The sequence below is a fragment of the Phalacrocorax carbo genome, chromosome 2 (assembly GCF_963921805.1).
Source record: "Phalacrocorax carbo chromosome 2, bPhaCar2.1, whole genome shotgun sequence".
Taxonomy (NCBI): domain Eukaryota; kingdom Metazoa; phylum Chordata; class Aves; order Suliformes; family Phalacrocoracidae; genus Phalacrocorax; species Phalacrocorax carbo.
The window spans coordinates 81,688,237-81,705,317 of record NC_087514.1 but is presented as its reverse complement, the minus strand read 5'-3'; the positions used below and the strand labels follow the sequence as shown (position 1 = coordinate 81,705,317).

The 17,081-nt window shown below is 42.9% G+C and overlaps 1 protein-coding gene across 1 annotated transcript in view; it reads left to right on the top strand.

Annotated features, from left to right (window-relative positions):
• The window catches only part of DNAH5 (dynein axonemal heavy chain 5), a 158,219-nt gene that overhangs the window by 21,131 nt on the left and 120,007 nt on the right, over window positions 1–17,081 (top strand). Inside the window, exons 2-6 of the mRNA XM_064443395.1 lie at window positions 1,358–1,492; window positions 3,708–3,792; window positions 13,801–13,964; window positions 15,608–15,829; window positions 16,392–16,529. Of these exons, the coding sequence (XP_064299465.1) occupies window positions 1,358–1,492; window positions 3,708–3,792; window positions 13,801–13,964; window positions 15,608–15,829; window positions 16,392–16,529 (744 nt within the window). The remainder of the gene's footprint in view (window positions 1–1,357; window positions 1,493–3,707; window positions 3,793–13,800; window positions 13,965–15,607; window positions 15,830–16,391; window positions 16,530–17,081) is intronic.

The window sequence follows — 17,081 nt, the reverse complement described above, 5'->3', positions numbered from 1 at the left end:
GTAGTCTGTAGTCTGTTTTATAAAACAAACACAGCTTTTTGCTAGATTAAATAGAAGGTAAATAATTGGCAGAGTATTGGTTGTATTTTTTTCTATGTTAAAAATACATTATCAGTTGTGCTCTAATTACTGAAATGAGTTTTTAGGATTATAATGTTGTTATCTAGTGTGAAACTGATTCAATCCCAAATCATTGCTTTTTGTATGCCTAACTTGGGGGAAATTTCTCCCGATTTGAGAACATGTAGGAAAGGCTAATCCTGTGATGATATTTTACTTTTGGGAAAGTGGAGACAATGTTAGGGAATAAGAGGTAAAATAAAATAAAACAGATGTAAAAATTAATCTGCTGCTGCATTTTTCAGGCATTTCTGTATAAAGAACAAGACTGGAATGTTTGTCTTTTACATGGAAAAACATTTCCAGTGCATTCAGTATTTATGAAGGCATGCTAGTAATGACGAGTTTACCAAATAGTTGAAAATTCCTTCAGGAATTTGGAAAGGTATTTACATAAGGATATGAAGTATATTATGCAAGTCCTATTGCCTCTGCAGAAGCTTGTGGATAAATCACTTGTGCATACTTTATAGAATTACTAGATTTTTTTTCATAATCACTGGGGAAATAAAGATTGAATTTACCACCAATGAAACATAATTCTAAATTTCTTTTGAAAATGGAATATTAAATCTTGTAATCTGCAAGCACAATAATACCAGTAACTATTCCAGAAGGCTATTTTGTTTATAATGTAATGAGGTGTATTACATATGGGAATTCAATTTTAAGGGGAGCAGGCATACTGTTTGAAGAATGGTATAATAGCTATAGGTAAGTGCGTTTGTAAACACTTGTGTACCTTGTGCCTTGATATACTTATTGTATTAAGGGGTAATGTATGAAACGCTAGCTTCCTCTAGCAGCATCTATCTTAGAGAATGCTTACGATATCTTCCATACATAAGATAGATGAGTCAGAATCCTGTCTTGATGGTCATTTGTGACTAGACTGAAAAGCTGGGACTGAGGACTTAGGGTGTTGAAGATAACTTGCAGAATGACGGAGCTGAACATATAAACCACCTATTTTTCCCCTACCTTTTTTTCAACAAATAAATAATACTGTACAAAAGACTGATAGAAATTTTGTGCTAAATCTGAAAATAGAACACAGGAACTAAACTGTAAAATCATAATGGGTGGGTTTTAAAACTTTCATTTGAATGCCTTAAATGTAAACCTCAAGTATGGAAGAATGTAATAGCCTTTACTTTTTAAAATAAACTTTAGGATTTTTCTTTGTCTTCAAAATAGATTGTGAATTATTCATTGCCCACTTTGTGTTTTGTAACAGCAAAAGCTCAAGGAAGAGAGGGAGGCTAAACGTGCTCGGCTGGATGGCAGGCATGGTTACTTACTGGATACTGTTGCCTCTTGTGTGAATCTGGACAAAGCAGAAGTAGAAGATGCTATTCTTGATGGTAACCAGGTAATCTGATAAATTTGACAGTGAAGCTCATAGGGTGCCTTAGAGCTGGTATTACCATCAAATACTTAGTGAGGTAGTTGTCAGACCGTGTCTGAAATTACTCAAGTCTTCTCATCCAAAAAATATTTCTCAGCATATTGCAATTAAGTGAACAAAATTGTTCTTAGCTTCAGGACCTATTATGGCAAAATTGATTTTGAAATTGATTAGAATTTCTGCTTTCCAGTGGTTATAGATAGTACAGTAAAACCCATGACACTATTTCATACTGGATCTGCTGCATGAACTCTCTTGATTCTTGAATATATAGTGCATATAGGTTCAAGAGTCCTGTCCATAGCAGGCTGCATATTATTTTTGTTTCCATTAGGCTGCCACTGGTATTTGTGGTCTAGTTTAGGAAACTAAATTGGGTGGAAAATACTTGACAAAATAGAGTGACTAAGTGATCTGACTGACTACACGAGGGTAAGCAGTTAGAAATATGTATACTGAGGAAACAGTGCATCAAAGTTCATGGTAAGTATTATATGCAATGGAGATAAATTCTGTGATTTGAAAAGAAATTGTTATTTTTTTAAAAGCTAGGTAGAGAGCAAGTAGATCTTGTTTTACTCCCTGACACTAAAGTAAACGTGGTTGTGTGGTTTTCTATTTGTTTTTTTGTTATACCTTGCATTCTCTTTCCATCTGTGTACTTTCAATTTATACATTCCTGTTTCAGTGCTAATATTGTTGAGAAACTGAAAAAAGTCCAGTGGAAGACTACAAAGATAGTGATGGACATAGAACATGTAAAGTATTAGAAGAGGGAGAATAAGAGATTGAGGGACAGACCAATAGCCTGCAGTTGCTTGAAGAGTAGTTACAAAGATGAGAGCTGAACTCTTCTTAGTGGTTGCAGATGATATAATGAAGGCAATAGCCACAACTTGCAGACTGGACATTAAGAGACCCTTCTTTACCAGGAGGCTAATGCAGCATGGGAATAGTTTAATCAAATGAGCTGTGTAATTGCTATCCCTGAGGTTTTTGAGACTCAGCCTTGGCAAAGCTCTGGATGATCTGACTGTTGTTGATGGTACAGGAGGCTGGCCTTGATCTCCCAGAAATCCGTTCCACGTTTCTGTGATTCCAGGTGAAAATAAGCTGTGCAGAACACTGTTACATAAGTTAAAAAGCAGAACTTGTATCAGCCTTTGTGCATTTCATCTCTAAATGGGTTTCCTGGCAAACTATATTGACTGAGAATAATTGTCAGATGAAGAAAATATTGGCAGCTGTTATACTTGGAGAGAGAAAAGTAATAGTTGTTTTGACCTCATCTTGGAGGACTCAGCCAAGATGTTCTGGAATTGCAGTTTATGTGATCTTGGTGTAACTGAGGCCCGTTATTAATGGAAGAGGGATAAATGCTGCTTTCTTCCTGCTGGTGGTGAACTCTTAGCCTTTTTTTCTGTACTAGGAAACACAAATGGTACCAGCAAATGTTTCTGAAGAATAACTTCTGGAAGTAGAAGCCTTTTCTGCTGGAAGATTGTTATGTAGTTAGGGACTATGTGAAACAATGATTCACAGATCTAGAAAAATAATGGATTAGGCTAGACTTTCAAGTGCTGAAACACTGATCAGCATACCAGAATAGAGCAGCTTTCTTCCTAGGCCTGTATAGCCTATACGTGAGATTCCTGGACTGCACTGCCAATACGTGGTTCAAGGATGCTTGATGGCAGCTGGAAATTAATGGAGAACTGTGAAATTGCCCTAATGCTTAAAATATAAATAAAGGCTTCTTCTATTCCTATGGTGTGGAACTAACTGTAGCTGTGTGTTTTCTGCTCTCAGCTAGTTAGCTGAATGGCAGTAAGAATAAGATGGGTGAGGGACTTCAATGAGGTGCTGCTGCACCCTAGTAAATGAAGAAATGTCCCCTGCCCTCAGTTTGAGAGATGACATATAGCATGTACAGTAAGTGGTTTCAGTAAACTGAAGCATGGGCTGGCAATGTTCATTTGTATTCAGCATGGTGTATGCTGCTAAAAGAACAAGGCAACTTAGGCATTTTTTGGGGGTAGTAACTGGGCCTGGTATAATTTTATTATTGAACAATGATAATGTGATGAGTATGTCAGCCCCGTATGTTAAAAATCTGAGCAAGTTGAACTTTTCATAGTGGGTATGCTATGCCTAAATACATCAACATTATCTCAAACAGATAGAGCGCATTGACAAATTCTTGGCCCTTGGAGGTCTGCGTCATCTGATGTTCTACTACCAAGATGTGGATGCAACAGATACAGGTAAAGCATCTTAGATTTTTCTGCAATATATTACAGTTGTGCTGAGCAAGCCTGCAAGGAAAAAGCAAATAGTAAAGTTCTTATAAACTGGTGCTTAAGGCAAGTCAAGTTTGGTCATACTATATCTGTCCTTACTCATGAAATGAGGGTTAATGAAATTATTGAAGCTTATTAGTGCACTTCTGCATATTGTTAGTATGCAGCAGCAAGGTACTTCCTTGTGAGCCCAGCAAATCTTGCCTGGGGGGGGTTGGAAAATGGTTTTTGATAGTTAAAAGATGACTTTAACACAAGGTGAGCAGTGGCAGATGTTCTGCCCCCTCCCCTCCAATCACACCACCAATGTGCTGTAGAAGCACTCCACATCTCTTGGCACATGACCATCCATCCAGGTGGTCCTGTTACTGGACCAATGGCCCCAGGAGGCCTCCATTATGGGTGGCAGGGCCATTTCCCCAGAAGTCCCTTCTGCTCATATCTTCCCTTCCCCAGAGCCCTCCAAATTACCATGCTTCTGGGAGAAGCTTCCTTCTCACTTACCCTGGGGGCAGCTCAGGGCCCCTGTGGCAAGGACATCCTCCCTTTCCCATGGCATCTGTCCCAGTCTCCAGTGCTGCTGCTGTTGGGACTAGCCAGGTCCCGTGTGACCTCTGAGACCCTGTGATGTGTTGGTAGGAGTTCATCCAAGGTAAACAAATGGAGGGTACAAGAAGGGCCTCGTAAATATAACTATATGTATCTCTAAATACATGTGTTCATACATTTATAAACATGTATTTGCACACTCATACAAGTATGTATTTTAACGCTTCATGTATTCTCAGTATATGTACATATATATCTAAAAGGTATGAAAAGACTACTTGATAGAAGTAACTTTAACTTAAATATGGATAGAAAATTAAATGAAAATACAAACTCAACCATTGTTTAGAATTTTGCTGAACAGGTTTTACCATGCCTAAGTTGAAGTGTTGGAATTATGTTGGAGAGAGTATGAGGGAAGGGGTAAAGCCTGGGAATCTAATCAGAGTTCCCCTTGCTCACCCCAGACTGATCAGATGACCCTACAGTGTGAATGTGGTGGCCTTTAGTCTGAGATGTGCCACAAGATGCAGGCAATGTGGAAAGCTGGAGGGGGAAAAAAAACCCAAACAAAAACCAAACAAAAAACCAAATTCACATCAACATGTGCATTGAGTCAATAAGCAAAAGTCCCCAAAAGACCGTGCATGTTGGGGTGGGGGTAAAAAATAATGAACTGGTGATGAAGGAAGAAAAGACAAGTGAGTGTGGGATGAAGTGTTGGAGGCTGCCTTTGCTCACAGCTGTGAGTGTACAGTTACTGGTAATGCTGTCATGGCTGAGCTGGCAGCTCAGCCCCACACAGTCGCTTGCTCCCCCACCGGCAGGATGGGGGAGAGAATCAGAAGGTTAAAATAAAAATAATAAAAAAACCAGAAAGGCAATGGAAAGGGGAACAATGAGAGGTGTGAAACCCAGGGGAGGGGAATGAACCACCAAAACAAACAGCAAGTGATGCCGCCCCTCCCTGAGCTGCAAACTGCCCCCTTTAATATACTGGTCATGGTGTCACATGGTATGGAATGAACACCCCATTGGCCAGTTGGGGTCAGCTGACTTGGCTGTAGCCCTGCCCCTCCCAGCCTCCCACTGCTGTGGCAGAGTGTGGGAAACAGGCACCACAGTGAAGAGAATTAACCCCTTCTCAGCCAAAACCAGCACATTCTCCACCCCTTATTCCATATCATTTATACCATCACCACGTCCCATATGATCAAATACAACCTTACCAACCACCACACCTCCCCTTCCTGTCCTTTAACATAATACACAGACATCATTCCCTTAGTCTATGGACCTTCCCTGTAGAACGTCCATTAAATTGTCCATTAAAATGTTCACTGAGTTCACCTAGTCCATGACTCTGGGCTCCATCTGTAGTATCAATCTTTTCAGGGTGGGAGAGATGGTGTGTGTGCCGTTGGGTTGCTGTGTACTGAGTCAGTCATCGTTCCATCACTGCTGCACGGCTTGTTTCATAGTTGATCTTCCATGGGTTGGGAGGCTCGTACTCCGATATCATTGGTACAACACAGAGGTGACACACAATATTATATAGCAGTTTGCATTGTGCCATGCAGTTCATTGACTGTTTTCACCCAAAATCAAATCCCCTTGAGGCACGCATCGGATTTCTCCATCCTCCCACATCACCCACCAAGTGCACCCAGGTCCTCGAGCAAAGGCAACCCCATGAATGGGTTTGCCTTTGCTGGAGGCAGGAAGAACCCAGACTGTTTTGCCCAGCATATTTTTTACATGCACTACAGGGACACTATCCCCTTCCACAGTATGTAGGATTTCTGACTGGGCAGGGCCAGCTTGGTTGGCAGATCCCCTTGTGTTGACTAACCACATGGCTTTTGCTAAATGTGTACCCCAGTGCTTGAATGTCCCACCCCCCATTGCTCTCAGTGTAGTCTTTAATAGTCCATTGTACCGTTCGATTTTCCCAGAGGCTGGTGCGTGATAGGGGATGTGATATACCCACTCAATGCCATGCTCTTTGGCCCAGGTGTCTATGAGGCTATTTTGGAAATGAGTCCTGTTGTCTGATTCAATTCTCTCTGGGGTGCCATGTCGCCACAGGACTTGTTTCTCAAGACCCAGGATAGTGTTCCGGGCAGTGGCGTGTGGGACAGGATATGTTTCCAGCCAGCCAGTCGTTTCTACCATTGTAAGCACATGGCGCTTGCCTTGACAGGTTTGTGGGAGTGTGATATAGTCAATTTGCCAGGCTTCCCCATATGTGTATTTCAGCCGTCGTCCCCCATACCACAGAGGCTTTACCCGCTTCGCTTGCTTGATTGCAGCGCATGTTTCACATTCATGGATAACCTGCGCAATAGCGTCCATGGTCAAATCCACCCCTTGATCACGAGCCCACCTGTATGTTGCATCTCTCCCTTGATGGCCTGAGGTGTCACGGGCCCACCGAGCTAGAAATAGTTCACCCTTATGTTGCCAGTCAAGATCCACCTCAGCCACTTCAATCTTGGCAGCCTGATCTACCTGCTGGTTGTTTTGATGTTCTTCAGTGGCCCAACTCCTGGGGACGTGAGCATCCACATGCCGTACCTTTACAACCAGGTTCTCTACCCAGGCAGCAATATCTTGCCACAGTGTGACAGCCCAGATGGGTTTACCTCTGCGCTGCCAGTTGCTTTGCTTCCACTGCTGCAGCCAGCCCCACAAGGCATTTGCCACCATCCAGGAGTCGGTACAGAGCTAGAGCACTGGCCACTTTTCCCGTTTGCCAATGTCGAAAGCCAGCTGGGTGGCCTTTACCTCTGCAAACTGGCTCGATTCACCTTCTTCAGCAGTTTTTGTTACTTGACATGTAGGACTCCATACAGCAGCCTTCCATCTCCGGTGCTTTCCCACAAGGCGACAGGACCCATCAGTGAACAGGGCATATTGCTTCTCCTTTTCTGGCAGTTTGTTATACAGTGGGGCTTCTTCAGCACGTGTCACCTCCTCCTCTGGTGATATTCCAAAGTCTTTGCCTTCTGGCCAGTCCATAATCACTTCCAAGATTCCTGGGCAACTGGGGTTCCCTACTCGAGCCCGCTGGGTGATCAGTGCAGCCCATTTACCCCACGTAGCATCAGTTGCATGGTGTGTGGAGGGGACGTTCCCTCTGAACATCCAGCCCAGCACTGGCAGTCGGGGTGCCAGGAGCAGCTGTGCCTCAGTACCAACCACTTCTGAAGCAGCTTGGACCCCTTTGTGTGCTGCCAATATCTCTTTTTCAGTTGGAGTGTAGCGGGCTTCTGTATTCTGTATCTGCAGGACCCTCTGTATCCCCGACTCCAAAACCCTAGGGTTCGACCTTGGGTCTCCCCATGTGCTTTCTGCCAGAGGCTCCAGGTAGGGCCATTCTCCCCAGCTGCAGTGCAGAGCACAGTCTTTACATCTTGTCCTGCTTGGACTGGCCCAAGAGCTACTGCGTGAACTATCTCCTGTTTAACCTGTTCAAGGTCAGCGGTTGCTCAGGGCCCCATCTGAAATCATTCTTCTTCTGGGTCACTTGACAGGGCTTATGATCAGACTGTAGTGTGGAATATGCATTCTCCAAAAACCCACAACGCCCAAGAAAGCTTGTATTTCCTTTTTGCTAGTTGGTGGAGACATGGCTGCTATTTTGTTGATTGCATCCGTGGGGATCTGACATCATCTGTCTTGCCGTTTGATTCCTAAGAACTAGATCTCTTGTGCGGGTCCCTTCACCTTACTTTGTTTTATGGGAAAACCAGCTTTCAGAAGGATTTGGACTATTTTCTTTCTCAAAAACCACTTCTGCTGTATTGCCCCACATGATGATGTCATCAACATATTGAAGGTGTTCTGGAGCTTCTCCCTGTTCCAGCACAGTCTGACTCAGTCCATGGCAAATGGTAGGACTGTGTTTCCACCCCTGGGGCTGTCGACTCCAGGTGTACTGGATGCCCCTCCATGTGAAAGCAAACTGTGGCCTGCACTCTGCTGCCAGAGGGATTGAGAAGAATGCATTAGCGATATCAGTTGTGGCATACCACTTGGCTGCCTTGGACTCCAGTTCACATTGAAGTTCTAGCGTGTCTGGCACGGCAGCACTCAAAGGTGGAGTGACTGCATTCAGGCCACAATAGTCTACTGTTAGCCTCCACTCTCCGTTAGACTTCTGCATTGGCCATATGGGACTGTTAAAGGGTGAGTGGGTCTTACTGATGACTCCTTGGCTCTTCAGTTGGTGAATGAGCTCATGGATGGGGATCAGAGAGTCTTGGTTGGTGCGATATTGCTGCCAATGCACTGTTGTGGTGGTGATTGGCACCTGTTGTTCTTTAACCCTCAGCAACCCCACAACAGAAGGGTCCTTTGAGAGACTGGGTAAGGCAGACAGCTGTTTAATTTCCTCCGTCTCCAAGGCAGCTACAGCAAAAGCCCACTTGTATCCTTTCAGGTCCTTGAAATACCCTCTCCTGAGGTAGTCTATGCCAAGGATGCAGGGAGCCTCTGGGCCAGTCACAATGGGGTGCTTTTGCCACTCATTGCCAGTTAGGCTCACTTTGGCCTCCAATACAGTTAGCTCTTGGGATCCCCCTGTCACTCCAGCAATGCTGATGGGTTCTGCCTCTATATGGCTTGATGGCATTAAGGTGCACTGTGCACCGGTGTCCACTAAAGCTTTATACTCCTGTGGGTCAGACATGCCAGGCCATCAGATCTACACAGTCCAGTAAGCCTGGTTATCCCTTTCCTCCATCTGGCTGGAGGCAGGGCCCCTCTAGTCCTGATCATAGTGTTCATCACTCACTTCCTGTAAATGTGAATCAAGAATCTCTCTATTAAGCTTAGAAATAAAATCAGCGCTTCTACTCCTCTGTCTGGGGACTTGCTCACTGGAAACTGGAGCAGCAGCTTTCCTGGAAGAGCCTCCCTGAGTGACTGTTCTTCCTTGCAGTTCATTCACTCGTGCCTGTAGGGTCGAGGTAGGCTTGCCATCCCACCTCATCATGTCCTCTCCATGGTCACGCAGGTAGAACCATAGGATGGCCCGTGGTGTGTATCCCCTTCTTTGAGCCAAAGGACGCTTATTCCTAACAGCTGAGACACTACTCTGTAGGGGTGGGGAGTAGGACATACCTTCTTTTTGTTGCTGGACCTCTTGGGATAGTTTCTCCACAGCAGAGATGAGCAAGGAAGAGATATTTGCTTTGTAATTCCGGAGTCTATCAATCACCTCCGCCACCGTTGGTGTCTCGTCATCTTTCCAGGACATCACTGCCAATGAGCTTGCATGCGAAGATGGTGCGCTCTGTACAAACTTCCGCCACATGGGTTGTGTGCACTCGACTTCATCTGGATCTTTGGATGCCTGTTGATTGTCCAGGTCACCATAAATCACCTCAAGCACAGCTAATTCCCTCAGATACTGGATGCCTTTCTCCACAGTTGTACATTTTCCTAGGCGATATGTAACATCTTTAAAGGGATACCTTTCCTTCACTCCGGACAGGAGTCGCCTCCAGAGGCTGAGGGCTTGTGTTCTTTTCCCAATTGCTTTGTCAACGCCCCCTTCCCCAGAAAGGGAACCCGGTTGTTTGGCTTCTTTTCCCTCTAGTTCCAGGCTACTGGCCCCATTATCCCAGCATCAGAGCAGCCAGGTGACAATGTGCTCACCTGAACGACGGCTATAATCTTTTCGCATATCTCGCAACTCGCTCAAGGACAGGGATCGGGTGGTCTCTATTTCATTTATGACTTCTTCCTCCTCTTCTCCTCGTGATAGCCCTGCTTCTTCATCATCCCGTTCTAAACAAGTTGACATCAGCTTCCAATATTTCGTCTTGTGTATGGGGGCAACTGATACTGGCATGGGTTGATTCTCTGAGCCAGCTCCAGTACTTGTTGTGGGGGTTTGAGTGGCTGCAGTGCCTGTCATCAGGGCTGGAGTGACTACAGTGCCTGTCACTTTGCCTTTCAATCCAGAGACCACCTCTTCCCCTTGGGAGCACTGAATACTGTTGAGCAGGGCTTGATACGCATGGGCCAGGCCCCAGCACGTTGCAGTTATCTGTGTCTCTCTGGAGTTCCCAGCGTAACAACATACTTTCTCCAAATATTCTACTAGCTTTTCAGGATTCTGCACTTGTTCAGGGGTGAAACTCCAAAACACTGGGGGTGCCTACTTCCCTAGGTATTTGCCCATGCTATCCCACATGCCCTGCCACTCGTAACTATCAAGCCTTGGGGCAGATTTCTGGGTAACATTCTTAAGTTGCTTAGTCAAAACCAAAACAACATGCCCAAAAACTAACAATAAGTGCATCTTACCACCCAAGGATGTTCAAGATACAAAAAGGTTGTTGCAATAAAGGCGGAGACTTCATAGAACAAAGTTGCAAAGATACTATTCTGTATTTCCTCCATATAAAATCTCTCAGAGGAGGAGGTATAATTGCTAATTGCCTCAACAAGGTGCTATCCAAAGTACAGTAACGGTTCCAGCAAAAACCCCAAATACCAGATAAAGCTGAAAATGAGTGTTTGCATGATAAATCTCATATGCAAAACATTACTAATCACAGCAGAACACAGCAGACTAAACAAACCAACACCGATCTTTAACACCAGCTGCAAAAAGGACAACATGGTGCTGTGACCAGCAGCTGTTGTTATCTCCAACCCTTGAGCCCCACGTTGGGCACCAAAAAGACTGTCGTGGTTTAGCCGGCAGCTCAGCCCCACACAGCCGCTCGCTCACTGCCCCACTGGTAGATGGGGAAGAGAATCAGAAGGGTAACGCTCGTGGGTTGGGATAAGAACAGTTTAATAATTAAAATTTTAAAAAACCAACAAAAATACAATGGAAAGGAGAACAACGAGAGGTGCGAAACCCGGGGGAGGGGAATGAACCGCTGAAACAAACCGTGTGTGACGCAGCTGCTCGCTGCCCGCCAACCCGATGCTGCACCTCCCCGAGCCGCCAACTGCCCCCCTTAATAAACTGATCATGGTGTCACGTGGTGTGGAATGAACCTGCCATTGGCCAGTTGGTGTCAGCTGCCCCGGCCGTGGCCCCGCCCCTCCCGGCCTCCCGCTGGTGCGGCAGAGCGCGGGAAGCTGGAAAGGACCCTGACCACCACAGGCCAGTGAAGGACCAGTGAAGAGAATTAACCCCTTCTTAGCCAAAACCAGTATAAATGCCATCACAGTGTGCAGCTTGTACTGTACATTTTTCCTTCTTATGTGGGGCAGAGTTTGTAAAAGAATGTTTTGTGCTGATTGTTCTGAGGCAGTGGTTCTTAGGCTAGCAAAGCGAAAATCGCAGCTATAGTGGTGGCTTCTAATCAATGAAGTTAAGTGAATTTTTATGGCATTACATGCATCTTGTTGGCAAAGGCACTTCCTACACACCAGCTCATATACAAGCTGGTTTTCTGACCCTGGTGTGGGTTGGTGGACGCTTCTGTTAGGGCAGAAGATGACCCCATGAAGCGTACCTACAAGATCTGTGCCCCTGCAGAGCAGGAGACTCTATCTCTGAGTTCAGGAAAACGTCCTCTAGAGCCCTAAGGGGTCATTTCAAAGTCTGGTTTTATGCCCACCCTCACATGCAGATTTTTTGCAATGTTTTGAATAGCACTTTTAATATGCAGCATATCAACTTCTAGCACCCTTTTCAATAAAAGTACATCTTTTCTAAGGGACTGCAGAGTATACTACCTACTCCAGCTCCACACATTATGGGATTGCCCTGAAAACTAGGATGGGTGTTAGAAGTCTAGCCTCTCTAATTACTGACATACATGGATAGTGCAAGTGTATGTTAATGGGCAATAAATCAAATTAATAAAATTCCCAGAGTCAAGACTGTTTTGCTGGTAAGAGAGCCCTTGATGTGCTTCTGAGGTAAACAAGAAAGAGACTTCTGCAGGAGGTGTGGTGAAAAAGGGGAAGGTGGGGAAGGTGATGTGAACAAAAGGGAGGGGAGGGGACTTATGGGTGGCCACCCGATCCAAAATAGAGATCTCTGGGGCAGATGGTCGTGTGCCTGAATGAAAAAGGGGTGGGGGACTTTATAACTTTTTGCAATTCTTTGGATATTGTCCTTTAACTACTGGTATCAACAATTTGCTTTTTGATCTTTTTATTGTTGCAGTGTGTCCTGGTTTCAGCTGCGGTAGAGTTATTTCTTTCTGGTAGCTGGTATAGTGCTGTGTTTTGGATTTAGGATGAGAATAATGTTGATAATACAGGGATGTTCTTATTACTGCTGAGCAGGGCTCACACAGAGTCAAGGCCTTTCCTGCTTCTCACCCCACCTAACCAGCGAGCGGGCTGGGGGTGCACAAGAAGCTGGGAGGGGACACAGCTGACCCCAATGGACCAAGGGGATATTCCACACCATATGATGGTATGTTCAGCATATAGAGGTGGGGGAAAAGCTGTCCAGGGTTCTGCTGCTTGGGAACTGGCTGGGCGTCGGTCAGCAGGTGGTGAGCAATTGCATCGTGCATCACTTGTTTTGTGTATTCTTTTATTATTATTATTTTCCCTTCCATTCCTGTCCTATTAAATTGTCTGTATCTCAACCCACGACTTTTTTTTTTGTGATTCTCTCCCCCACCCCACTGGGGGCAGTGAGCGAATGGCTCTGTGGTGTTTGCTGCCTGCTGGCTTAATCCACTACACAGCGTCTCACCAAGATACGCGTGCGTACATGTTTCATTCTGAGGAAATACTAGAAGACTAGTAACAGGGAAGTAATGTGGCCAAAACCACGATTTAAGAGGACTATTTTTCCTCAGAAGACACTGCTACTTCTTGGTGGCTTTTAGGCTGTTGGTAACATTAAAGCATGGGAACATCATATTCATGTATGGGGAAGAGGAAAGGACAGGGAAATCCCTTGTAGCTGCCTGTTGGGTTTTTAGGTTTTTTTTCTCCCAAACAATTTGCTGTGGCCTGTCTCTCCTTGTTTCTAGAAGCACTCCATTTCTTTTTTTTTTGTATGTTAGGCTTAGGTCTGCACGTTCTTGAGGAAAGACAGTTGATAATAGCTCCTCTGAGGTAAACTACATTTGCTGTGTTTTGTTTTGTTTTTTAAGCAGTAGAGCATTATCTGCAGCTATGCGATAGAGAGCCATGTAAGAGGATGTTGAGCCTAAACCTTTGCTTAGAAGGAATAGAAAGCAAGTACATGAATAGAAATGAAAGGCTTTTGATGTGAGAATGGCAAAACTAGATGAAATAGTTCTTACTGTGCCGTGAGGACTCTGGATGTCGTGTATTGTCTGTGGATAGTCCCATGGGGTGGTTCCACGGGACTGGGACTCATGGATACACATATGATGACAGAACTGTTCGTTTAGAAAACTTTTCTTTGAATAAAGAGTCACTGTTTTTTAAATGATTTTTTTTTATTTGAATCTTTAGAGCCCTTTGGCCTTCCAGGAACAGGAATCAACTCTCATTTGACAAAGAAGAAGAAACCTAAAGTATTTGTGACAGAAGGAAAAGAAGTTGCTTTAACTGGTGTATGCATTTTCTTCATTAGATCTAGCCCTTTTAAACCCATCACAACTGAAAATATCTATCAGGTAAGAGTGACTGCTCATCGTTGTACAGAGTCTTGTTTAAAATTAATTTTCATCACGGGGTATTTCCTCTCATCTTGTAATTTGACATTCCTCCTTTGACATGGAGGTATGAGCAAAAGGACACAGTCTGGCTAGACGAAACACAGGACAAAAGAGGAGGCGAATGGAAACAACAACATTATCTAGTGGCAGCAACTTGAAGTGTGTCATTCTATTCATCTATGAAGAAATGATGCTAAGGAAGAAAATTTATGAGAATCCAAAATGACAAAGAGCAATTAGTCAATACCTATTTAATATGCTGTTAAATTTCATTAAGTGCTAGGAAATCTATTTAAGAAACAAAATATGGTTTATTTTTGCGAGCGTATATGCAAATTATATATAACCAAGCTTTTACTGGTGAAAGACTCCTTAAATCTGTGACAGTCTGAGGTGAACAAAACTGAATCAAATGTTCTAGTAGCGAGGGAATGTAGGGAATACTGTAGTTGTAGACAAACTAATTGGAGAACTAAAATAAGAATAATGGGCTAAATGAGAATTTAGTGTTGTGGAAAACTTTCTATACACTTCAAAATGGGAATTTTCAAGTACAACTCCTAAGCCAGCAAGTTATAACTTCCCCCATCTTTTCTAGGAAAACCTTTAAGACTGTGTTTTGCCCAGGTAGGCAAGAAATAGAAGAGTAAAGGGTGGATGAGCTGGCTGTCATCACCAGATTATTATCTGATTTCTACAGATATATGCTTTCAAGTTTAATGATTAATCTCTTTTTAAAATGATTTTAAAATACCTGGCTTAGATTATAGTCAATTATTTACTATTTAACTTCTGAAGATTTTTTGCTTATTAATAGTGCTGGCAATCTGGTAATTGCAACTAAAAGATGCGTAAAGCAGACTTCTTCACAAGTAATGATATAGCCCTTGCTGATAGTAGATAATACCTTAAAACTAGGAAGGACAAGTTGAAAAGTAAGAATGATATGTCTGAAGACATTTAATGTGTGACACTTAAATACAAGTTGTTTGCTATTAAATTATTTTGCTGAAAAATTTTTGTGTGTGCCTTCTAACGAAGCAAAAAGTGGCTGGCAGATTCATGCAATTTACCTTAAAAGTCTTCAGAGTCTTTTTCAGAATGTCTAAAAAGCAGATATTCTGTGAATTTTTCTCTCTCAAACTGGGTAGAGGTATTCTTCCTGGACCAAAATATTTGCGCAACTGGAAAACAGAATTAACTGTAGTTCATAATTCTTCTGGTATCTAAGCCTTTTAAGTACACTGATCTCTGCCTATATATATGTATGTATGAATATATTAAAAAATATAATTCTGGTAGCTTTAGAAGTGGCAGGCTGGAATAACTTTACTCAGATAAACTGAACTTTATAAATAGAGGTGTCTCATACTTGTATTTTGGAAGTGTTTTCAGATCTTCTTTTCCTCACTTTTGTATGACAAACTGTGACCCTGTGCAAACTTTGCAGACCCTGCTGGCAAGAATTATGCTGTTATTACTTGAGGAGCACTTGCACCCACTGGTAATTTTTGAGGTTCTCAAGGCAATAGGACTGGAATAAATGTAATGACGGCAAAATTTTGTTTTCTGTTTCAACTTGTATTGTGTTTCTTTTACAGGAAGTAAATTTTAATATGATGAATGTAGGTCGATATGGCTTACTAAAAAGCGTTGAGCAGTTGATATCAGAAATCTTCATTCCAGCCTTAGAGACTATGGACTGTGGCTGGGTTGCAGTTGGTGAACCTCAGCAAGCTTCCAATATTAAGCAGGACTTCCTTCGTTCCCTTGAAGCGTTTGTTAGTGTGCTATCAGGAACTCAGCAGAGTCTGTTGGAAAAGGTAGTATGTTCATGTGGCAACTAGAAATTGAGTTGGCTGTAGAATGTCTCTTGCTCTGGAGCTTTTGAATTAGCTGCTGTTGTAGAATACTCATTAAAAATTGCTTTTGTTAAACTGGAGAAAAAACACTTCTTTTTTGTTGTCATCAGCAACTCATTTTACGTTCATTTGTAGCTTCAATGTCTCTGAAAGTCTGTGGCTTTAACAATTCTGCAGCTGATTCGGTTATTGTTTATTCTGGTGCCAGTTCCTTTAAGCTATTAGCTTCTTCATTGTTCAATAGCTGTGATCTTTCTTAAACCAAGGACACAGAGTTGCTTTAACTGTTAGTTCCTGCTTGTGCCCTTTCCTTCACAAAGACTTGAGAGCACAGCTTCTGGGCTGGTGAATTCTCCAGATTCTGGAGTCCAGTTCTGGCTCAAACCAGTTTAATTTAAACTAAAGTGGGCCTATGAAGTGAGATATACCCCAAGTGGGGAAACCAGTTACTTTTTACAGTTCCTGGATTACTTGTCACAAACATTTCAGCATTTCAGGATTTTTTTTAAAACTTGTGTTTTAGGTCAGTCTGAAGAAATGTGAAACATATGATCTGAAAACTCTAAGAGGACCTTCAGATTATCTGATGGTTGTTAACAGCATAGACGCTCTTGAAAGAATAGAAGTCTGCATGAAAGGGTGGACCAAACAAATTGAACAGGTGATACACTGGACAAATGTGAAACATGACAACAGCTGCATATTGGCAGATGATGAGTTTAATCCTGGTGGCATGTAAATTTCTATAAATTTACATGTGATCAATCCCTGTGTTTTAAAGTACTGTTGGCATTTTTTGTGTGCTTTTACTTCTCAATGAGAACATTACAGAGAGCTTTTTTCATCGACTAGTAAACAGATTTTTCACCTGGCTTTGGAAACTTAGTTCCCTGTTTTTGATAATCACCTCATCTTAAAGAGAAAACATTGTGCTGATGGAATCTGTTTGTGGTTAGAACTATTGTACAGTCAGTGCATTAAGTGCAGATAAAATAAAAAAATGCAGATGAGCTTTGTATTTTTTTAATCTCAGAAGCAGGTCCTTTGTAGGCTATATAGCATAGATCTTAAAGTTCTTTTCAGAAAGAAATGAAACTACCAGTTGAGATACTGCATGAAATTAGTATCAGGTTCTTGTGGTGTATGCATCAGCAATCCATTCAGTGTAAAATATAGGAGCTCAGGGAAACAAGTTCTGTAATGTTTATACAGG